The sequence below is a fragment of the Neomonachus schauinslandi genome, chromosome 1 (assembly GCF_002201575.2).
Source record: "Neomonachus schauinslandi chromosome 1, ASM220157v2, whole genome shotgun sequence".
Classification (NCBI taxonomy): domain Eukaryota; kingdom Metazoa; phylum Chordata; class Mammalia; order Carnivora; family Phocidae; genus Neomonachus; species Neomonachus schauinslandi.
In genome coordinates, this window is record NC_058403.1 from 188,280,063 (window position 1) to 188,305,319 (window position 25,257).

General features: G+C 37.5%; 1 protein-coding gene across 2 annotated transcripts in view; it reads left to right on the forward strand.

Moving 5' to 3' along the window:
• The window catches only part of CFAP20DC (CFAP20 domain containing), a 267,426-nt gene that overhangs the window by 87,274 nt on the left and 154,895 nt on the right, over window positions 1-25,257 (forward strand). For both annotated transcript variants that reach the window (XM_021695068.1, XM_021695069.1), the window contains exon 5: window positions 391-505. In XM_021695068.1, coding sequence (XP_021550743.1) covers window positions 391-505 — 115 coding nt within the window. The remainder of the gene's footprint in view (window positions 1-390; window positions 506-25,257) is intronic.

Below are 25,257 nucleotides of genomic sequence, written 5' to 3' on the forward strand. Positions count from 1 at the left end.
ACCCATAATGTTTTCCTATTTAGTAGGTGACAGTATGTCCCAAGATAACACAAGCTTAAGGGGCCGGAACAAGCATGGTTATTAAAGGCTAGCAGTTTCTCAGTTCATACAAATTGAATTTTTTTGTAGGCTAGAAGACTGTAGAAATCTAGTGTAGAGTACTGAAATAAATTAGCATATTAAGTGAATTTATACATTCAGGCTTGTGAGCACTTTGAATTTAAGGAAGAAATTTTATTACTTCTTGAGAGGAAAAAGGCAATTCTTAAATTCTGTGTTTGATCTCCCTATTACAAAGGGCCTATGTGATAAATTATATCATTTTGATGATTATCCAAAGTAGTAGATATTATATTGATGGGAATCTTTCTCTCTTCTTTCTTTTTTCAGAATTACTGATTTAGGGAACATTAAAAGAAGATTATATTTATCAACGGTCCATAAGGAACTGTCCTCAACTCCTCTTCATGCAAAAATCCCACTCTTCATGATCAAGCGCAAAATTGTAAGTGTCACATGAATGTTGCTTAAAATATTAAATTCAATTCAGCAAATATTAATTATGGGCCTACTCTGTGTATAAAGCACTTTGTTAAGTACCATGGTCATATAAAAATGAATAAAATTCATACTCTTCCTTTCTCTTCCATGAAAGAGCTTAAAATCTACCAGGTGGGAGAATATAATTATTTGAACATCTAGAATATCACTAAAACTGTGGTGGGAAGCACAGTAGAGAGAGAAGGTCTACCAGTACTATGAAAGGGAAAGAAATCCATTTGACTACAGGATGAGGAAAGGCTGCTTGAAAAAGACTACATTTAGTTTGGCCTTTGAAGGACTGTAAGATTTCAACAGGTAGAGATAGGAAGCCAAGCATTCCAAGCAGAAGTAACAACATGAACAGAAGCATGAAGGCTGGAAATTGGTACGTATTTGGAGAAAAAAGAATGATTAATCATTGTTGCCAGATTTTTTTTTAATAGCCTTAAGGAAACATCAATCCTACAATACAACAGTCAGGTATAGGTTGGGAGATTTTAGGCCTATTGTGTAACCTCTAAGACCTAAAGCAGCAATAAGGTATGAGTAGATAAGCAATAAGCTACAGGCCAAGAAGTTTGTTCCTGATATGACTGACTAATCTTTCTCAAATTTTAATTACTTCAGTACTACTCTCATGATTTTACCATGTTTTTGTACAACTTGTTCTAATATGTACTTAACACTTTAAATCAGCTTGCCTCTTTGGGGGCTTAAATACATTTATTTTAAAAGAAGTCTTTAACCACTTCCTCAAATACACAGACACCAATGTAAGGAAGGATCATGAAAAGTCAGGTAAATATGACACCACCAAAGGAAACTAGTAAAGCTTTAATAACTGATCCTAAGGAGATGGAGATCTGTGACTTGTCAGACAAAGAATTCAGAATAGTCTTCTTAAAGAAGTTTAGTGACCTACAAGAACTTACAACGAGACAACTAAATAAACTTAGGAAAACAAGCCATGAACAGCACAAGATGTTTGACAAAGGAATGGAAACCATCAAAAATAAACAGAAAAATACAGTAACTGAACTGAAGAATTCAGTGAAGAGCTTCAAAAGCAGATTGAACCATGCAGAAAAAAGAATCAGTGACCTAGAAGACAAGAAAATTGAAATTATCCTGTTGGGAGTAAAAAAGAAAAAGGAATGACAAAGAGTGAAGAAAGCCTATGGAAATTATGAGACACAAGGAAAATAAACAATATTCACATTATGAGAATTCCAGAAGAGAAAGAGAAAGGGACAGAAGGTATATTTAAAGCAATAATGGCTAAAAACTCCCCAAACCTGGGGAGAGAAATAGATATTCAGGTCCAAGAGGCCCAAGGGACACCAAATAGGACTACACAAACATATTATGATTAAATCGTCAGAAGTCAAAGAAAGAATTTTAAAAGCAACAAGAGAAAAGAGAGGTTAAAAGTTACAAGGGAACTCCCATAAAGCTATGGGCAGATTTCTCAATAGAAACTTTTCAGGCCAGAAGAGATTGTGATGGCATATTCCAAATATTGGAAAAAAATTAAAAACCAACAAAGAATACTATACCTGGCAAAGCTATCTTTCAGAAATAAAGGAGGGATAAAGACTTTCCCAAACAAACAAAAGCTGAGGGAATTCATTACCACTATATCTGCCTTACAATAAATGCTAGAGAGAGTTCTTTGAGTAGAAATAAAAGGACTCTAACAACATAAAAACATAAGAAGGCAGTGTAAAACTCACTACAATGGTAAATGTATAGTCAGAGTAGGAGTCTGTAATAGTGGTACATAATTCATTTACAATAATATTAAATTGCATTCACCCTTCTATGTTTTAAGTATTGATTTCCTTATTCATCTAAGATTTTTTAGAGTTCAAAAATGTAGTTTCAAAGAGTTAAATCATATACAAAACCAATACGCCATTCTGTGTGTGGTTAATAAATAAAATCTGTCATTACCTTGCTTTTGTGAATTCAGTCACCTTTGTCAGTTAACTAATTGAAGTTCTGGGTATTTTGTTAAAATCTGAACTGATTATTCTGTACATGGATATCATCCACAGACACAGAGTAGTATGCCTTTCATCTAGTGACATTTGTAGGAATACAGTATTTGAAAATAAAATATTATCTTTTTTACAAGTAAACCTTGATGAGATAGAAAGTGAACTTGACTGAGCCATATTTCCTATTTAATAAATGAGTCAGATGAATATGTGCCAGTGGCACCAGATATCTCATAACATAAGAAATGTACTACTTAAACTAAAAAATAAAAATTAAAAAATTTAAAAAGTGTAATAGGTTCTGTGGGGCAGTGTTCTGTAACTCATCTACCTCAACTTCCCACCTTCTAGTCAGAAAACTTAATGGAGAATAGTTACATGTAGTTTTAAAAAAAATCCTCGTATAAAGAAAGCAAACCAGTCATTATTTTAGGTAACTTGAGCTCATGCTAAATTTTAAAGGCAAAACAGTCATAACATATCTAGAACGTTTTTTCTGAGTGTGGTTGAGTCTAGAAAGAATTGCTCACATACATTTGAGACAGTCCTAAGAAAGAAGCAAAGAAAAGGTATTTTTTTCTATAGTGTTCCCCATCCCAGTAAAATCACCAAGTCATACCTACTTGTAATATGTTCTAATCTATATTTTGTTAAATATAAACATGTAAATACTATGTAGGGGTTAAGAGCATGGTATCTGAATTCTTACTAGTTATGTGACCCTGTGCCAGTTCCTGTGTTCATTTTCCTCACCCATAAAATGCAGATAATATGAGATATACTTCCTATTAAGGTTGTTATGAAGACTTATGCAAGTAAATAAACATAAGACTTTTAGAACAATGCCTGGCACAGTCTAAGCCCCAGATAAGGATTATAGCTCCGATTTGCTATTTAGTTGCTACTTCTTCCAGGAAGCCCTCCATGATTTCCCCTCTGTGGAATAGCTCTTTGGGGCATAGTTCACCATTGCCATTCACAATTTCATAATCCTTTTAACACTTCTTCACCCTGTGCTTGAATCATGTTTGCTTATCTATCTCCCCACCCTAGACTACAAGCATGTTTTATGTTACTTTTATCCCTAGTCCCATTAAGAACATGGCACATAGTAAGTGCTCAATAAATATTTGTTGAACAAATAGGCAAGTCTTACTGTGCCTCCTGATGTGGGAAATAAAATAAATGAGTTTGTCATGGCCCTTTCTAAATGCACTTGATGATTCTAGAAATATTCTGTACTATTCAAGCAAATATTAAGAAATTCAGTTCTAAAACTTGTACTCATTTCCCCTCAGTTTCCTCCCAGTCAAAGAGATGCTACAGCAGCAGAGGGTCTTTCATTTCCACTGTTAATATAGTCTATTCCCATTGAGCCCTTATCAAATTAAAGCTGAGCCATGTTTTAGGGGAACCTTGTATGGTGAGAAGCAAGGTGAGAGAGAACACTCCATCCATTAAAAATGCCATCCCTGGGCCCTCCTTGGTGTTGGTGTGGTCTTGCTCTAGTTCTCTACTTTTTGCCAAAACTTTCTTCATTTCTACTTTTTAGGAACTGTAGATATTTTGGTCATAAACCTTGAAACACGATGTTTTTAAAGCTCTTCAGCTAACGTTTATAAATCAGAAGTTATCAATATTGTCTGTTGTGCAGTGAGCAGTCAGCTGGAGCTGAGTGGCAATTGCACACTTTTAACAGAGCTTTAAGCTCTGCTGTAGAGTTTAGTCCTTTTCACTCATAAGGAATGAAGGTGCACTCAGACCATTCCTGCTTCATTCATTTAAGTTATCTGCCTAGGCCCTCTAGGCATAGAGTTTGCAACCCCGATTTAGAGGATAATTACCAAATGGTCCACTTTGCCTTGGTTCTTTAGCTAAAACCTTTACATAGCCAAAGGCAACAAATAAATATTTTTAGAGCCACACCAATATGAATATTTATGTACAGGCACCTTACTATTCCAGTTACCATTAAATGTTCAAACTTTCAAGTAAAAAATTTTATTTTTCATGTTATTCCTAATTTTGAAGAATTCACTTTAATATTTAAATTACAACAATTTATACTTTTAACTTAGATTTTCAATGGCAAGAACAATTTGAAAAATTAATAACCATCAGATTAAACAATGAAGGTAGTTTCTTAGTCAAGACTCACTGAAATCAATCTTACTTCTTCAGTAGAATTTTAATTAGTTGGTGATAGTATCAGATGAACATCAATGTCTTGCTACCAAAGTATATATTAATGTACAGTAAATTTAATTGTATTTGAATAGGAGGTTCAGGTATGAAATACCATTGAGAATGAATCATTCATTGGAGGTATAATGAAGTGATATGATAAATTACAATGCCAAAATCTTTTAGTAACCTTTACCACTCAAATACCCAGTGTTTGTCATTTAAATGGATAAAATTACTCTTTAGGAGTTGTACTTTCTTGACCACGACTCTGATGGAATATGTTACAGCTTTTATTACAAACTGAAAGTGTGGTATAATGTTTTTAAAATTTCCCCTAAAGATCCCCATAAAGTCATTTTCCCCATAAAGTCAGTGATTTAGAAATTTTTGATTTTTAACAGTATTTAATTTCTTGAGCATCACTGAATGAGAAGGGAGTGGAGGAAGCAGGTTTATTTAGACCAAGATCATTTAGATATATATTTAAGATGCTAGAGAATGTCCTTTAATGAAACCATTCTAACCTAGAATCCACTATAATGCTTATGGTACTTATTTGAAGGTTTGTAAATGTTTTCATCTTCTCCATGAGAATATCACTTAAAAATATCTGTTTTTCTCTCTCTACTCACCTGTCAGTGTAATATAGATGTTTAAGAAATTTGGGGAAAGAAGAGTAATTCCATGCCTTCCTCTGAAGCCCCCAAATGGTTACGTGAATTAGGAACAACTACATAAAAATAAGTTTGTTCTGGAAAACAGATGATTATCCATTTTTAATCACATGAACAGGCAGAAGTATATTGTTAGAGTTGAAGTGTGGTCTCTAGAGCTAGCTTGTAGGGGCTCAAATTCTCGTCACTTCCTGTCTGGGCCCTTAGACGAATTGGTTAATCTCTCTGTGCTTCATTTCCTCATCAGTTAGGTGGTGACAATAATAGAACCTGCTTCCTAGAGGAGTTGTTAGGATTGAAAGAGTTATTACCTAGAACAGTGCCAAGCTCTTAGTAAGTGCTCAGTTAACATTTGTTGATATTGTTATTATTTTACTATTTTCTCTTAACCTAAATCTGTGTTTATTAACTTAGGAATATAGTGTCACAATAAACTTCTGAACTTAAAGTTCATTTCTTTTTTTTTTTTAAGATTTTATTTATTCATTCATGAGAGACAGAGAGAGAGAGAGAGAGGCAGAGGGAGAAGCAGCCTCCCAAGGAGCAGAGAGCCCGATGCGGGACTCGATCCCAGGACCCCAGGACCATGACCTGAGCCAAAGGCAGACGTTCAACCATCTGAGCCACCCAGGCACCCTACAGTTCATTTCAATTGATAAATATTTATTGAACCCCTGCTATAGACCAAGGTCTATGACAAATGATAGGAATCCAAAGGTGAATGACACATCAAGGAGATTATAATATAGCAGAGGAGGCAAACACATAAACAATGATAATGGGCTCTGGTGAACACCGAACTAGTCTTAGGAACCAGATGCTGCTAAAGGAAAATATCAGACTTGTCTAGCCAAGTTGGGGATTGTTAACAGTGGAGGTATTTATGCTAAGTTGTAAATACACACAAACAAAAGTATGAAAGTTTATGTCATATTTGATCCATTAACTGATTCAAATGTGTGGAATTAGTGCTAGAAAGGAAGGCTAGACAAAACCATGAAGGTCTTTGAAAGCCATGTTGAGAAGTTTGAATTTTAGTCCATTAGAAATTTTTAAAATAATTTTTAACATAGAGAAGTTTCATGATATGATCTGCATTCTAGAAAATACGTATGATATCAAAATGGAGAGAGCTAGAGGAAAAGAGACCAATTAAGAGGCAATGCGCAGAAGTCTAGGTGAGACATACAAGCCTGCATTAGTGTAGTAGCAAAGAAGTAGAAGAGGACAGTTATGAAAGCTACTTAAAGAGTAAAATCAATTAAAAAAAAACAATTAAAAACTGAGATTCACTGGATGGACTTAACACCAAGTTAAATACTGGAGATACCATTAAATTGAAGCCAGGAATATAGAAACTATTCAAACAAAAGCATGGGGCGAGGGGGAGCCTTAAAAAAAAAAAAAAAAAAAAGATGAGTACAGTCTAAATGGCTTGAGAAACAATATCAACCAGTCTAATATCTGTGTAATCGGAGTAATAGCAGAACAAAGAGAGATTGAACACAAGAAAATTTATAAAAGTGATGGTTGAAATTTTTCAAAATTTGAAAAATACACCCACAGATCCAATAAGCTCAACAAATCAAGGGCTGAAGATCTCTCAAAAACCACACCAAACCACACCATGTTATATCATAACTTAAAAAACAAAACAAAACAAAAACAACACAAAATCATGCCACGGTATGTCATAACTAAATTGCTGAAAATCAGTGATAAAGAGAAAATCTTAAAAAGTAGCCAGAAGAAAAAAATAAATTATTCACCAGAAACATTGATAATATATATCACAAGCTTCCCTCAGAAGCAATGAAAATAAGAAGACAATGGAATGATGCTAGGGTAAAAAAAAAAAAAAAATTAACCTATCAACCTAGAATCCTGTATCTAGTGAAACTATTCTTCAAAAGTTGGAGCAAAATAAAAATACTTTTAGACTGAAAAGTGCTAGAGAATTCATTGCTAGCCAACTTGCACTACAAAAATATTAAAGTCTTCAAGCTGAAAACAATATGTACCAGATGGAAATTTGGATCTAAATGAGAGAAGAGTACCAGTAGTGATAAATATGTAGATGAATCTGGGGGTGCCTGGGTGGCTCAGTCAGTTGAGTGTCCACCTCTTGATTTCAGCTCAGGTCGTGATCTCAGGGTCTTGAGATCGAGCCCTTGTCAGACTCCAAGCTCATCAGGGAGTCTGCTTCTCTCTCTCTCTCTCTCTCTGTCTCCCCCCTCTCCCTCTACCCTTCTCCTGATTGCTAACTCTCTCTCTCTCTCTAAAATAAATAAATCTCTAAAAAATATGTAGATGAATCTAAGAGGTTCTTTATTCATATCATAATTTCTTTAAAAGTATTTGTTGAAAGCAAAAATAACAACAATGTAGAGGTAAAATATATATTTTACAGTAACACAAAGAATGAGATATTAGTACACTTTTTTTAACATTCTTATCCATGAGATAGTCTAATATTACTCAAAGTTAGATTGTGGTAAGTTAAAGATTTATATTGCAAACTAGTATAGCCATTAAAAAAATAAAACAAAGGAGTATAACTAATCAGCCAATTAATGAGATTAATGGAACACTAAAAATATATTCAATCCAAAAGAATACAGGAAAAAACTAAACAAGAACAGATGGGACAAATTGAAAACAAGTAGCAAGATGGTAGTCCTAAACTCATATACATTGGAATAATTACATTAAGTAGAAATGGGCTAAACTCTCCAACTAAAAGACAGAGATTATTAGATCAATTAAAATCAAGACACAATTGTATATGGTTTATAAGAAATGCATATTAAATCTAAAGACACAGGTGAAAATTTTAAAAAGGAAAAGGTTATACCATACAGGCACTAACCATAAGAAAGCTAGAGTGGCTATATTAATATCAGACAAAGTAGACTGCAGGAAATGGAATATTATGTAAAGAGGCATATTTCATAATGATGAGGGAGTTAAATCATGTAGAAGATAAAACAAATCTAAATATATACACACCTAGTAACAGTGCTTGGAAATGCATGAAGCAAAAACTAATAGAACCAAAGAGGGAAACATAAATTCACAATTTTAGATGAAGATTTCAACACTCCCCTCTTAGATATTGACAGAAAATCAGTAAACTTGAAAAATGTTATCAATCAACCAGACCTATTTGACATTTTTAGAACACACCATCTAACAACTGCATAATACACACTATATTCAAGTGCACACTAATCAGGTGTTTACCCAAGGTGTATGATATATTAGGCTGTATTAATCTCAATAAACTTAAAAAGACTGAAATCAAATAAAATATGTTCTGTGAATACAAGGGAATTAAATTAGAAATTAATAACAAAAATATAATTGGACAATCCCCAAGTAGTTAGAAATAAAGCAACATACTTCCAAATAACTTATAAATCAAAGAAAAATTACAGGAGATATTAGAAAACATTTTTAACTGTTACTTTAACTAATTTCAAATGGTAATGAAAATAAAGCATACCAAAATTTGTGGGATGCATCTGAAGCATCTAAAATATGGAGAAAGAAATAATCAAGAGAATATATAAATTAAATAAAAACTGGACCATGGAGAAATAAAACCAAAGTTTTTTCTTTGAAAAGATTTAGCAAGTGATAAGCTGTTAGCTAGATTAATCAAGGAAAGAAGAAAACACACATTACTAAAATCAAGAATGAAAGTAGGGAAAAAGGAAAATAAGGGAATATTATGAACAATATTTTGCCAGTAAGTTTGACAATTTAGATGACACGGGGAATTTCTGCTAAAGACGTAAATTATTAAAACTGATACTAAACAAAATTAAAAGTTAAAATAGCCAGACACCTATTTTTAGAAAGTGAATTTGGAATTAAAAACATTCCCACAAAGAAAATACAGGTCCAGAAAATCCACATCCAGGCTTTACATATAATTCTACCAAACATTTAAGGAAAAAAATAATACCAATTTTAAACACTCTCTTTCAGGGGCACCTGGATGGCTCAGTCATTAAGCGTCTGCCTTCGGCTCAGGTCATGATCCCAGGGTCCTAGGATCGAGCCCCACGTTGGGCTCTCTGCGCCGCGGGAATCCTGCTTCTCCCTCTCCCACTCCCCCTACTTGTATTCCCTCTCTCGCTGTGTCTCTCTCTGTCAAATAAATAAATAAAATCTTTAAAAATAATAAATAAATAAATAAATAAACACTCTCTTTCAGATAATCAAGGAGAAGGAACATTTCCCAAATCATTGAATAAAATGAGGCCAGCATAATGCTGATACCAAAGCCAGCAAAGACATTATAATTCCCAAAAAATAACTATAAATCAGTATCACTCATGAATATAAACACATGAATCCTTAACACCGTGACTAAGTGGTGTTTATTCCAGGAATTTAAGGTTAGTCTTACATTTGAAAATCAGTCACTGTGATTTATCACATTAACAGAATAATGGAGAAAAAAATCATAAGGTCATCTCAATAAATGTAGAAAAAAGCATTTAACAAAAATTCATTAGTCATTCATGATTAAAGCTTACATCAAATTAGGAATAGAAAGAACCTTTTTCAATCTGATAAAGGAGTTCTATTAAAAAAAAAAACCTACAACTAAATCATAGTTAGTGGTGAAATTCTGACTACTTATCCCCTAAGATAGGGAACGAAGGCAAGGATATCCACTCTACTTCTATTCAGCATTGTATTGGAGGTCCTAGTAAGTGCAGTATGATAATAAAGAGAAATAAAACACAGATTAGAAAAAAAGAAGGAAAACTTTCTTTGCAGACAACATAATCATCTAAGTAGATAATTCTAAGGAATCTGCAAAAACTAAACAAAACCAATTAGATTAAGTGAGTTTTGTAGGGTCACAGAATATAACATCAATAACCAAAGTCAATTATATTTCTATATATGTCTATATAAATTGTTTATAGCAATAAATCATTGAAATTTTTTAATTTCTTTAAATTTAAATATTTTTATTAAGTTTTTTATTTTAATTCCAGTATAGTTAACATACAGTGTTTTATTGGTTTCAGGTGTACAGTATAGTGATTCAACAATTCTAGTTTTAATTTTTAATTTTAAAAGTATTTACAGTATCACAGACCTGTACCCCTAAACAAATAATACATTATATGTTAAATAAATAAATAAATATAAATAAAAGTGTTTACAATAGCATCAAAAGTACATAATACTCAGGAATAAATTTAATAAAATATATCCTAGACCTTTACACTGAAAACTATAAAACATTACTGAGAGAAACTGAAGACCTAAATAAATGGAGACGTGTTTATAGATCCAAAGACTGTATATTCAACCTAATCCCAATCAGAATCCCACCAGGCTTTTTTTTTTTTAAATATTTTTTGCAAAATTTATAAACAAATTCTAAAATATATATGGGAATTCAAAAGACTTAGAATACAACACAATTTTCAAAACATAAAAATTATACCTCATGATTTCAAGACATGTTATAAAGCTACAGTAATCAGGACAATGTGTTCTTGGCATAGATACCAGTAAAAAGTTTAGAAATAGACACACACATGTATAGTCAGTCCAGGTGATCTTCAACCAAAGAACCAGAGCAATTCAATAGAGATAGGAACATCTTTTTTCAGACCTGGAACTTCTGAGTATCCATATGGGAGAAAAAAAATGAACCTCAACCTATACTTCACACCATTCACAAAAATTAAGATGAATCATAAGTCTAAATGTAAATGCTAAAAATATAAACAACTATAAGAGATTTCTTAAGACCCAGAAAGCATTAACCCTAATAAAGAATAAGTTGACAAAATGGACTTCAGCAAAATTTAAAACTGCTCTGGGCACCTGGGTGGCTTAGTCCTTTAAGTGTCTGCCTTCACTTAGGTCGTGATCCCAGGGCCTTGGGGTCAAGCCTTGTGTTGGGCTTCCTGCTTGCTCAGCGGGGAGTCTGCTTCTCCCTCTCCCTCTGCCCCTCCTCCCCAACTCATGCTCTCTCTCTCTTTTTCTCTCTTTCAAATAAATAAATAAAATCTTTTTTAAAAAAAATTAAAACTTCTCATCAAAAGACATTTTTAAGAAAATGAATAAGCAAGCTACAGCTGGGAGAAAATATCCCAAATACATATATCTAACAAAAGGCTTATATCCAGAATATATTCTCCTACTGTATAGTAAAATTTTTAAAAAGTAACTTTTTTTAAGGCAAAAACAATTGAACAAGCACTTCACAAAGATTATATAATCAAATAAACATGTGAAGAGCTCCATACTATCAGTCAGGGGAATTCAAATGAAAAACACAATTGCTACTACTTCACCCACTATAATAGCAAAAATAAAAGAGACAGCAAATACTAAATGTTGGTGAGATATAAGGCAATTATCATACATTTCCAACATATACAGAGAATTTCCAGTGTAACCACTTTGAAAATACCTTTGGAAATTTCTGATAAAGTTAAACATTTACTCATTGATACAAAAGCTCCACTCCTTGGTGTCTATCCATGGAAATGTAAGTACACGTACACAAAAAAAAACTTGGATGGGAATTTCGCAACAGCTTTATTTATAAAAGCCAAAAACTTGAAATAACTTATATGCACCACAACAGAAGATTGAACAGTTAAATTGTGGTATATTCACAGAGTGGGGTACTACTCAACAAAACAAGAATGGACTACTGATCCATGCAACAACATTGATGGACCTCAAGTATTAGGCCAAGGGAAAAAAGCCACTTACTGTGATCCCATTTATATAAATTAATAGACAAACTAAGGTGAAAGAAATTAGTGGCTGCCCTTGAGAGGGGTGAGTCTGAGATTGGGAAGCAGCACAAAAGATTTTTCTGCGGTTATTGAAATGCCCTATAACTTGATGGGCTGTGGTATGCAGGTGAATGAAATGGTCAGAATCATCAAATTGTATCCTTAAAGTCCATTCATTTTGTGGTATGAAAGTCAAAAAGATGGTGTGGTTAACATATATGAAGCACATATATGTTAGGCACTATTATAAGCGCTTATGTGTTTTTAAACATCTAATCCTGACAACTCTGAGAGATGTATTATTATTACCACCATTTTACAAATGAGGAAAGAGAAGCACAGAGAGGTTAAGTAACTGCGAAACTTACCTAACTAGTAAATGGGTGGAGCTGGAATGCAAACCCAGGCAGACGGGCCCCAGAGCCCATGCTCTTGCATCCCTAGGAGGAATGTATTTAAAGGGAGTTTCCTTGGGCGCCTGGTTGGCTCAGTCGTTAAGCCTCTGCCTTCAGCTCAGGTCATGATCCCAGGGTCCTGGGATTGAGCCCCACATCGGGCTCCCTGCTCTACGGGAAGCCTACTTCTCCCTCTCCCACTCCCCCTGCTTGTGTTCCCTCTCTCGCTGTGTCTCTCTCTGTCAAACAAATAAATAAAATCTTTAAAAATAACAATAATAATAAAAATAAATAAAAGGAGCTGCCAGTAGGGTTTAACTGGGAGGAATTTCCAGACTGGTTAAAGAATAGAATATTATAATTAGATAATAGAAAATAATTTCTTTTTTTTTATTTTTTTAAAAAAATTTTATTTATTTGACACACAGGGACACAGCGAGAGAGGGAACACAAGCAGGGTGAGTGGGAGAGGGAGAAGCAGGCTTCCCGCGGAGCAGGGAGCCCGATGTGGGGCTCGATCCCAGGACCCTGGAATCATGACCTCAGCCGAAGGCAGACGCTTAATGACTGAGCCACCCAGGCGCCCCTAGAAAATAATTTCTAATTCCAAATTTTAAAAGGCAAGTGTTTCAGAGAAAGGAAGTTAAATGTCAGGATGTGGCCATGTGAGTGGATTACTGAGTAAAGAGGAGAAGGTGGCTTTTGAAGGAAAGGAGGTTAAGGGACTCAGGGTATTGGACAGTGTGTTAGAAGGTTAAGGTGAATCCAGTCCCAGCATTTTTCAGGAATGTGTAGATAGGCTGGCAAGGGTGTGTCTGCAGAAGTACCAGGAAGTGATTTGAAGATCAGTGAAGCTAAAAGACTGGAAGAGCCTGTCAATGCAATTCCTCCAGCTTCAAAGAAGATAGGGTTCCCAGTCAGAAGTGCAAGCCTGCCACCTAGCCCCATGGCCTCAAAACTGAAGGCTGTAGAAGCACACATGAGCTCCCTTAGTGAGCTTCAACTCCAAAGTTGAAGGGGACGTAATATCTCAGAGAAAAGCCAGGTTTCAGTTGAAGTAAGGTATGTAGGACCCTTAGAAAAATACAGAGGAAGTAAGTACTTTTCAGTAGTAAGGATTTCAGAGGGCACAGTGAAAGGTGACTTGAGAATTAGCAAGAGAAAGATGGGCTGCTATTTCAGGAAGAGACTGCTTGCTCATGCAGGTAGGAATGGGAGGTGGGGGGTCCCTTGCTAAATAGGTATCATGAAGATACTATATAAGGAACTTGCCTTTCTGTGGTTCAGCCATGAGCTACAGCACTGGCAGCCCCAACCTCTCCTCGACTCCCCTCCCTCCGTGGAAGGACTTGTCACGATTTACTTTTCCTGAGGAAATTGTTTTTTAATACAGTAGTAACAGGTAATTGCTTCTCCTGACCATGCGGATATAAAATTACTATTTTGATTTCTGCTTACACCATTTAATAAACAATATGATTGTGATTAGATGGAATAGGTCATTGTAAGCAGATTTTCTCTTGACATATTTAAGCTAACATGTGAAAAATTATTATAAAAGGCACAAGAATAAACATCTTAAAACCCCATTCTTTGTTATCATTTTAGGAGCACAGAAACAGAATGAGGTTCTAAAATTGTGAGAAGAGATGTACTTTAGGAATCCTGGGTTATGAAATTGTGGTTTCTTGTTTGTGATTTCCTTTTAGAAAGGCAACACTGGCTAGAGCTGTGCACTGTCAGTGACTCAGGCTCTTTCTATACTGGCAAAATGAATCCAATTATCTTCACATCTTTCCAGTAATGGCAAGGAAAATCAAAAAGTGCTGGATAACCAAGAACTTGTGATTGCATGCATTTGAGTGGTGTGTGTGTGTGTGTGTCTGTGTGTGTGTGTGTGTGTGTGTGTGTTCATACAGTGTACTGACCTTTCACCAGTATAATAAAGCCATAAGGGGTTACCTGGGTGGCTCAGTTGGTTAAGCATCTGCGTTCGGCTCAGGTCATGATCTAAAGGTCCTGGGATCAAGCCCCGCGTCGGGCTCCCTGCTCAGTGGGGAGTCTGTTTCTCCCTCTCCCTCTACCCCTCCCCCCCCGCCATGCACACTCACGCAAGTGCTCTCTCTCTCTCCCCCTCTTGCTCTCAAATAAATATATTTTTAAAAATCTTTTTAAAAAATTAAAATTAAAAATAAAGCCATATGGCCAAAATGTTAGTCAGTGAAAACTAGAAATTCATGCTTTGAATCATTCTTTTACCCTTTGCCAGCCAGTTCCTTTATGCAGAATTTCATGCTGGAACTAAATAGTATAAAATCTCTTATTATTTTTTTTTTAATTTTATTATGTTATCTTAGTCACCGTACAATACATGATTGGTTTTTGATGTGGTGATCCACGATCCATTGTTTTCGTATAACACCCAGTGCTCCATGCAGTACGTGCCCTCCTTAATACCCATCACCGGGCTAACCAATCCCCCCTCCCCCCCTCCCCTCTAAAACCCTGTTTGTTTCTCAGAGTCCATAGTCTCTCATGGTTCATCTCTCTCTCCAATTCCCCCTCCCCATTTATCCCTTCCTTCTCCTAATGTCCTCCATGCTATTCCTTAAGTTCCACAAATGAAACCATATGATAATTGACTTTCTCTGCTTGACTTATTTCACTTAGCATAATCTCCTCCAGTCCCATCCATGTTGATGCAAAAGTTGGGTATTCATCCTTTCTGATGGCTGAGTAATATTCCATTGTATATATGGACCACATCTTCTTTATCCATTCATCTGTTGAAGGGCATCTCGGCTCTTTCCACAGTTTGGCTATTGTGGACATTGCTGCTATGAACATTGGGGTGCATATGGCCCTTCTTTTCACTACATCTGTGTCTTTGGGGTAAACACCCAGTAGTGCAATTGCTGGGTCATAGGGTAGCTCTATTTTTAAATTTTTGAGAAACCGCCACACTGTTTTCCAAAGTGGCTGTACCAACTTGCATTCCCACCAACAGTGTAAGAGGGATTCCCTTTCTCCACAACCTCTTCAACATTTGTTGTTTCTTTCCCTGTCCATTTTTGCCATTCTAACTGGTGTAAGGTGGTATCTCAGTGTGGTTTTGATTTGGATTTCCCTGATGGCTAATGATGATGAACATTTTTTCATGTGTCTGTTAGCCATTTGTATGTCTTCTTCAGAGAAGTGTCTTTTCATATCTTCTGCCCACTTTTTGACTTGATTATTTGTTTTTTCGGTGTTGAGTTTGAGAAGTTCTTTATAGATCTTGGATACCAGCCCTTTATCTGTAGTGTCATTTGCAAATATCTTCTCCCGTTCTGTGGGTTGCCTCTTTGTTCTGTTGACTGTTTCCTTTGCTGTGCGGAAGCTTTTTATCTTGATGAAGTCCCAAAAGTTCATTTTTGCTTTTGTTTCACTAGCTTTTGGAGATGTATCTTGAAAGAAGTTGCTGTGGGTGATGTCAAAGAGGTTACTGCCTATGTTCTCCTCTAGGATTTTGATGGATTCCTGTCTCACATTGAGGTCTTTCATCCACTTTGAGTTTATCTTTGTGAATGGTGTTAGAGAATGGTCGAGTGTCATTCTTCTGTATGTGGCTGTCCAATTTTCCCGGCACCATTTATTGAAGAGACTGTCTTTTTTCCATTACATATTTTTTCCTGCTTTGTCAAAGATTATTTGGCCATAGAGTTGAGCGTCCATATCTGGGTTCTCTATTCTGTTCCATTGGTCTATATGTCTGTTTTTGTGCCAGTACCATGCTGTCTTGGTGATCACAGCTTTGTAATATAGCTTGAAATCGGGCAACGTGATGCCCCCAGCTTTGTCTTTCTTTCTCAACATTGCCTTGACAATTCGGGGTCTTTTCTGATTCCATACAAATTTTAGAGTTGTCTGTTCCAGCACTTTGGAAAATGTCATTGGAATTTTGATCGGGATGGCATTGAAGGTATAGATTGCTCTGGGTAGCATAGACATTTTAACAATGTTTATTCTTCCGATCCATGAGCATGGAATATTTTCCATCTTTCTGTGTCTTTTTCAATTTCTTTCATGAGTGTTTTGTAGTTCCTAGAGTATAGATCCTTTACCTCTTTGGTTAGATTTATTCCAAGGTATCTTATGGGTTTTGGTGCTATTGTAAAGGGAATCGAGTCTCTAATTTCTCTTTCTACAGTTGCGTTGTTAGTGTATAAGAAAGCAACTGATTTCCGTGCATTGATTTTGTATCCTGCCACATTACTGAATTGCTATATGAGTTCTAGTAATTTGGGGGTGGAGTCTTTTGGGTTTTCCACATAGAGTATCATGTCATCTGCGAAAAGAGAGTTTGACTTCTTCTTTGCCAATTTGAATCCCTTTTATTTCTTTTTGTTGTCTGATTGCTGTTGCTAGGACTTCTAGTACTATGTTGAACAATAGTGGTGAGAGTGGGCATCCTTGACGTGTTCCTGATCTTAAGGGAAAGGCTCTCAGCTTTTCCCCATTGAGGATGATATTCGCTGTGGGTTTTTCATAGATGGATTTTATGAACTTGAGGAATGTTCCCTCTATCCCTATACTCTGGAGAGTTTTAATCAGGAAAGGATGTTGTATTTTGTCGAATGCTTTTTCTGCATCAATTGAGAGGACCATATGGTTCTTCCCCCTCCTCTTATTAATGTGTTCTATCACATTGATTGATTTGCGAATGTTGAACCACCCTTGCATCCCGGGGATAAATCCCACTTGGTTGTGGTGGATGATCCTTTTAATGTATTGTTGGATCCTGTTAGCTAGGATTTTGTTGAGGATTTTGGAATCCATATTCATCAGGGATATCGGTCTGAAATTCTCCCTTTTTATGGGGTCTTTGCCTGGTTTGGGGATTAACGTAATGCTGGCCTCATAGAATGAGTTTGGAAGTTTTCCTTCTGTTTCTATTTTTTGAAACAGCTTCAGTAGAATAGGTATTATTTCTTCTTTGAATGTTCGGTAGAAATACCCAGGTAATCCATCAGGCACTGGACTCTTGTTTTTTGAGAGGTTTTTGATCACTGCTTCAATCTCGTTACTGGTTATTGGCCTATTCAGGTTGTCAATTTCTTCCTGTTTCAGTCTTGGCAGCTTATAGGTTTCCAGGAAGGCCTCCATTTCATCCAGATTGCTCATTTTATTGGCATATACTTGTTGATAATAATTTCTAATAATTGTTTCTATTTCCTTGGTGTTAGTCGTGATCTCTCCCTTTCATTCATAATTTTATTAATTTGGGTCCTTTCTCTTTTCTTTTGGATAAGTTTGGCCAGTGGTTTATCGATCTTATTAATTCTTTCAAAGAACCAACTTCTAGTTTCGTTGATCTGATCTACTGTGTTTCTGGTTTCTAATTCATTGATTTCTGCTCTAATTTTAATTATTTCTCTTCTAATGCATGGCTTAGGCATCCTTTGTTGCTTTTTCTCTAGTTCTTTAAGGTGTAGAGTTAGTTGGTGAATTCGGGATTTTTCTACTTTTTGAGTGAGGCTTGGATGGCTAGGTATTTCCCCCTTAGGACCGCCTTTGCAGTATCCCATAGGTTTTGGACTGATGTGTTTTTGTTCTCATTGATTTCCATGAATTGTTTAAGTTCTTCTTTGATTTCCTGGTTGACCCAAGCATTACTGAGCAGAGTGGTCTTTAGCTTCCAAGTGTTTGAATTTATGCCAAATTTTTTCTTGTGATTGAGTTCCAGTTTTAGAGCATTGTGGTCTGAGAATATGCAGGGAATAATCTCAATCTTTTGGTATCGGTTGAGACCTGATTTGTGACCAGTATGTGGTCTATTCTGGAGAAAGTTCCATGTGCGCTCGAGAAGAATGAGTATTCTGTTGTTTTAGGGTGGAATGTTCTGTAAATATCTATGAAGTCCATCTGGTCCAATGTATCATTCAAAGATCTTGTTTCCTTGTTGATTTTCTGCTTAGATGATCTGTCCATTGCTGAGAGTGGAGTATTGAGGTCTCCTACAATTAACGTATTGTTATCAATATGACTCTTTATTTTGGTTAACAGTTGTCTTATGTAGATGGCTGCTCCCATGTTGGGGGCATAGATATTTACAATTGTTATACCTACTTGTTGGATAGACCCTTTAAGAATGATATAGTGTCCTTCTGTGTCTCTTATTACAGACTTTAGTTTAAAATCTAATTTGTCTGATACAAGAATTGGTACCCCAGCTTTCTCTTGAGGTCCGCTGGCATGGAAGATGGATCTCCATCCCTTCACTTTCAGTCTGGATGTCTCTTTAGGTTCAAAATGAGTCTCTTGTAGGCAGCATATGGATGGGTCCTGTCTTTTTATCCAATCTGCAACCCTGTGCCATTTTATGGGAGCAGTTAGGCCATTCAGGTTGAGAGTGATTATTGAAAGATATGAATTAATTGTCATCATGTTGCCTGTGAAGACGTTGTTTTTATAGATTGTCCCTATAAATTTCTGTTGTATATCACTCTTGGGGTCTTTCTCCTTTTATAGAACCCCCCTTAATATTTCTTGCAGGCCTGGCTTAGTGATCACATATTCTTTCAGTTTCTGCCGGTCGTGGAAACTCTCTATCTCTCCATCCATTCTAAATGACAGCCTTGCCGGATAAAGTATTCTTGGCTGCATGTTCTTCTCATTTAGTACCCTGAATATGTCTTGCCAGGCCTTTCTGGCTTGCCAGGTCTCTGTGAATAGGTATGACGTTATTCTGATGTTCCTCCCTCTGTACGTAAGGACTCTCTTCCCCCTAGCTGCCCTTAAGATGGTTTCCTTGGTTCTAAGATTTGCAAGTTTTACTATTACATGCCAGGGTGTTGGCCTGTTTTCCTTGATCTTGGGAGGGGTCCTCTCTGCCTCTAGGACGAGAATGTTTGTTTCATTTGCCAGATTAGGGAAGTTCTCAGCTACGATTTGCTCAAATACATCTTCTAGTCCTCTCTCTCTCTCCACTCCCTCCGGGATTCCAATTATTCTGACATTGGAACGCTTCATGGTGTCACTTATTTCTCTGATTCTATTTTCATGGATTCTGAGTTGTTTTTCCCTGGCCTCCTCTTTTCCCTTTTTATCTATTATATTGTCTTCCAGGTCGCTTATTCGTTCTTCTGCCTCACTTACCCTAATTGTTAGATTATCTAGATTGGATTGGAGCTCATCGATAGCATTTTTAAATTCTGCCAATTCACCTTTCATTTCTGCCCTTAGAGACTCTATGTTGTCATTAATTGATTTCTCCATTCTAGCCATTGTCTTCACAATTGCTAGCCTGAATTCCTTTTCCGACATCTTGGTTATATCTGCATCCATTTGTAAATCTGCAGCATAAGTCATAATCTCTGAGTCTTTTCTATTTTGGGGGTTTCTCCTCCTAGTCATTCTGTTGATGGGTGTTTGAGGGAATGTATAGAGTCCAAATTATTGACCAGAACCCAAGCAAGATGCACCTGTTTTCTTGGGACCTTAGGGTTGCTGGCCTCTCGTTTTCCCAGCCTGCCTTCTGGGGGAGGGGGCTGCCGCGCTGTTACTCAGGCAACCCTGTTTGGGCGGAGTTGCCCTGCCCCCCTGTGGCGGGGGATGGGCTCAGTGGGAATCAGATTTTGGGGCTTTTATTCTCTGGCGGCTTTCCCTGGCGGCTTTCTGCATCTCTTCCGTGAGTCAGAGCAGAAGAGACCATTTCCAAGCCTCTGCCTCAGAGCAGAGACACCGCAGTCTGTTCTTCAGTGAGCTCTCCAGGCCACACTGTCTCCGTTTCTGTCCGTGCTGCTATAAACTGCAGCTTCCTGGGTTGTGCGCCCCTCCGCAGCGCTCCCAGTCCTGCCTCCAGGTTGGAGCACATCTCTGCCCTTTGTGCCTCTAAAACTGTCAGCCGCTCCCAGTTCATGCGCGTGCATGACCCCACCGCTCCAGGTTTCCACCCCAGGGGCTGCAGTTTGCAGGCGCAACCCTGCCGCTCCGGGTTTCCACCCCTGAGGCTGCCCTAAAGTCCTTTCCCCGCCGCTACCAGTCTGCCAGTCTGTGCCCCGTCTGCAGCGCGCGAGGCTGTCACTCACCGGCGGAGTAGGATCCCCATGGTCAGGCACCCTCCCACTGCCATTTTTCCTCTGATATCTGCCCGTGGAATCATGGCTCCCCGCTTCGTACCTCAAAACCAACCGCCTGCAATATTCTGTTTGTAGAGATCCAGATCTTCTTACATCTCAGGCTGGTTTCGTGGGTGCTCAGAGTGGTCTGGTAGATATCCAACTCAATTCCGGAGACCAGTTGAAATAGGGTCCCTACTCCTCTGCCATCTTTCCCTCTAAAAATCTAAACTCTCTTATTAATCCAAGCAACAAACTAAGCAAAATTGTCTTTTCTCTGTCAGATTGTTATCTTCCTGTACGTAATTCTTAAGCCCATAATTAGGAATATTTTAAATCAAGAGTACTTCACTGCTAGACCAGAGTTACATGTAGGAATAAAGTGATTGGAGATCAAGAAAACTCAAAAAGGATTTGAAGAATGGTTGATCAGCAAGAATAATGAAAATAATATTTTATAAAGATCAACTGTAATTCAGGTAATCCACATGTTGAGAGTAGAGAGTTCATACTCTTTTCCAAAACTTCAGAAAGTATGTCACAGCATTTATATGAATAATGAGTTATTTGTTGAAGCTTGTGAAAAGTGGAACCTTTATAAATAGCAGGTAAACCAAAAAATAATTTCTATTTCTTCTAGCCAAGGGAGATTTCTGAAAGTTATTCCCATCTTTCTGAGGAACTACTCCCATCTGTACTTGTAAGAGATAAATTCACTGAAGTTATCAGTTCCCACACATTTATGGGGCTAGTTGAGTGATTATAAAATGAAAGATTGAGGATTTTGCTTGAGGGGGAGCTTGGGAAGATGGCAGAGCAGGAGGACCCTGAGCTCACCCCATCCCACATTTTTGGGGTTTTTTTCCCCCTAAAGATTCTATTTATTCATTTGAGACAGATAGAGAGAGAGAGCATGCAAGTAGGGGGAGAGACAGAGGGAGAAGCAGACTCCCCACCGAGCCAAGAGCCCAACAGGGGGCTTGGTCCTAGGACCCGGAGATCACGACCTGAGCCGAAGGCAGATGCCCAACCATCTGAGCCACCCAGGCGCCCCCCCATCCCGTGTTTTCAACTAGATATTATCCACATGCAAGTCAACAAACCAGAAAGCAATCTGAAGAATGGAAGAACAAACTCCACAACTAAATACAGAGACAAAGTTGCAGCTGAATGTTTAGGAAGGTCAGAAAGACAGAGGGAGGCTGCCTGCAGGAGGGAGGAAACTACATGTGGAGAAGGCAAGGCAGAGAAATGGGCCCTCACCCTAGGGAGCTCACAGGGGGAAGACTAATCCCCATAACGTTTGGCTTTAAAAACCAGAAGGGCTGGCTCAGTTGGTATAGAGCATATGACTCTTGATCTCAGGGTTCTGAGTTCAAGCCTCACATTAGGTGTAGACTTTAAAAAAAAAAAAAACAGGGGTTAAGTTCCTTGAGTTTATAAAACCAGTGGTACTTGGAACCTAGAGCTTTAAAAGTCAACTGACCCAGCACTAGGCAAGCTGGGAGGATGAGTGATAGCTGGGTTGCTGCCCTTAAAGAGACAGCAGTCTGCATGGAGAGCCAAAAAGTGGCAGTTTGCACAACCACAGGGACAAACAGGAGATAGATCTCTTCATCCTGATTTCGGAGCATGCTAGGGGACTTCTCCAAGAGCAAGAGAGCTGTCAGGTGCCATTTTCCTCCCCCACCCCCCAGCATAAACCCAGAGCCACCCTCAAGAGGTGGTGCTGCACAGATACTTGCTGCCTGACCCACTGGCAAGTGTGCTAGTCCTCTCCTAAGGACTAGCACACTCCAAGTCTCCTGGCTTCGGCCCTGAGCTCAGGACAAATTTTGTTAAAGCCTCACATGTGCCCTGACCAGCTGCTGGGTGCATGGCTGCCGTGGTGTGCTGCACACATCTGCTGGGCTGCACCCTGCCGGGCACCCCCAGACACTGTAGTGCACCCCACCCACTACCAGGTGCACAGCTGCCACTGTGCACCACACCTATTCATCCCACCAGGCCTAGCCACTGCAACACACCAACCACATGCCCCAAGCACCCTCATGTGCTGGGTCTAACGTTGTCCAGCCATGTTTGCTCACCATGACCAGCCTCAGGCAGTCCCCAGCCATCACAGCATTTTGGAGTGGCCCAGTGCAAATTTTGCTGATACTGTCACCCGGTTCCCAAGTTTTGTGGCAGGCACACCCCCTCAGAGCTGGCCTGCCTGGGTCTCACTAACACCACAGAGATCAAGCACAGCCCACAACAGGCGGAAAGTCAGTGCAGACAACTGCACTGAAAGGAAAAGTGACTCAGACATAACAGCAGGGTATAAGCAACACACACAAGATGCTCTCCTGAAGTGCCAGGTTTGGGTGAACAGGGCACACTGCACTGCAGGGTACCCCAGGACTTCTTCATAAAATCACTACTTTCAAGAGCAGAAAATATGGCGGACTTTCTTAATACACAGAAACAGACATAGTGAGGAGACCAAGAAATGTATCACAAATGAAAGAACAGAACAAGACCCAAACCAGAGATCTAAGCAAAACAGATAAATAACATGCCTGATAGAGAATTTTAAACCATGATCATAAGGATACTCACTGTACTTGAGAAAAGAGTGGAAGACATGAAAAAGACCCTTAAGACAGAGATAAGGAATAATATAGCAGAGATAAAGGATTCAGTAAGTGAAATGACAAACACGCTTAATAGAATGAATAGTAGGATGGAAGAAGCAGAGGAACGAATTAGTGATGACGTAGAAGACAGAGGAATGGAAAGTAATCAAGCTGAACAAGAGAGAGAAAAAAATAATTACACAAAACTAGAACAGACTTAGGGAACTCAGTGACTCCATCAAATGTAATAAGATTTGTATTATAGGGTTCCCAGAAGGAGAGAGAGAAAGGGGGGCAGAAAATTTATTTGAAGAAATAATATCCGAAAATTTCCCTAATCTGTGGAAGGAAACAGATATCCAGATCCAGGAACCACAGAGAATTCCCATCAAAATCAACAAAAGCAGACCCACACCATGACATACTATAATTAAACTTGCAAAATATAGTGATAAAGAAAAAAATCTTAAAAGCAGCAAAAGTAGTCATTAACTTACCAGGGAGAACCCATAAGGCAAGCAGGAAATTTTTCTATAGAAACTTCACAAGCCAGAAGGAAGTGTCATGATGTATTCAAAGTGCCAAGTGGGAAAAATCTGCAGCAAAGAACACTATCCAGCAAGGCTATCATTCAGAATAGAAATAGAGATAAAGAGTTTCCCAGACAAACAAAAACTAAAGGAGTTTGTGACCGCTAAACCAGCCCTGTGAGAAATATTAAAGGGGACTCTTTGACTAGAAAGGAGATACCAAAAGTTGACAGTATAAATGTAGGAAACACAAAAGCAGTAAAAATTAATTATTTCTGTAAGAAATCAGCCAAGGAATTCAAAAAAAGGATATAAAATATAATAACATATACCTAAAATGTGAGAAGAATGGGTCCATACTTAAATGACCATCCACTTAATATAGACTGCTATATGCAGAAAAGGTTATATACAAACCTAATGGTAACCATGTATCAAAAACCACTAATAAACATGCAAAGAATAAAGAGAACGAAATCCAAATATATCACTAAAGAAAATCAGCAAAACATGAAAGAGAGAAAGTAAAGAAAGGATCAGAGAAAATCTCTAGGAACAACCACAAAACAAGTACTAAAATGATATAAATACATATCAATCAATAATTACTTTGAATGTAAATGGACTAAATGCTCCAATCGAAAGACATACGGTGACAGAATGGATTAAAACACACACACATCTATCAATATTCTACCTACAAGAGACTTATTTTAGACCTAAAGACACCTGCACATTGAAAGGGAGAATAGAGAAACATTTATCATTCAAATGGATATCAAAAGAAAGCTGGAGTAGTAATACTTCTAGCAGACAAACGACTTTAAAACAAAGACTGTAATAAGAGACAAAAAAGGGCACTATGTCATAATAAAAAGGAGAGTCCAACAGGAAGATCTAACAATTATAAATATTTATGCACCCAACATGGGAGCACCCAAATATATAAAACAATTAATAACAAACATAAAGGAACTAATTGATAATACAATAATAGCAGAGGACTTTAACAACCTACTTACATCAATGGGAAGATCACCTAAACAGAAAATCAACAAGGAAACAATGGCTTTGAATGACACACTGGATCAGATGGACTTAACAGATCTATTCAGAACATTCCATCCGAAAACAGCAGAATACACATTCTTTTCAAGTGCACATGAAACATTTTCTGGAATAGATCACATATTAGGCCACAAAATAGGCCTCAACAAATATAAGAAGATTGAAGTCGGATCATGCACCTTTTCTAACCACAACACTATGAAACTAGAGGTCAACCACAAGAAAAAATCTGGAAAGCCCACAAATACATGGAGGTTAAATAATATGCTACTAAACAATGAATGGGTCAATCAGGAAATAAAAGAGGAAATAAAAGAGTACCTGGAAACAAATGAAAATGAAAACGCAGGAGTCC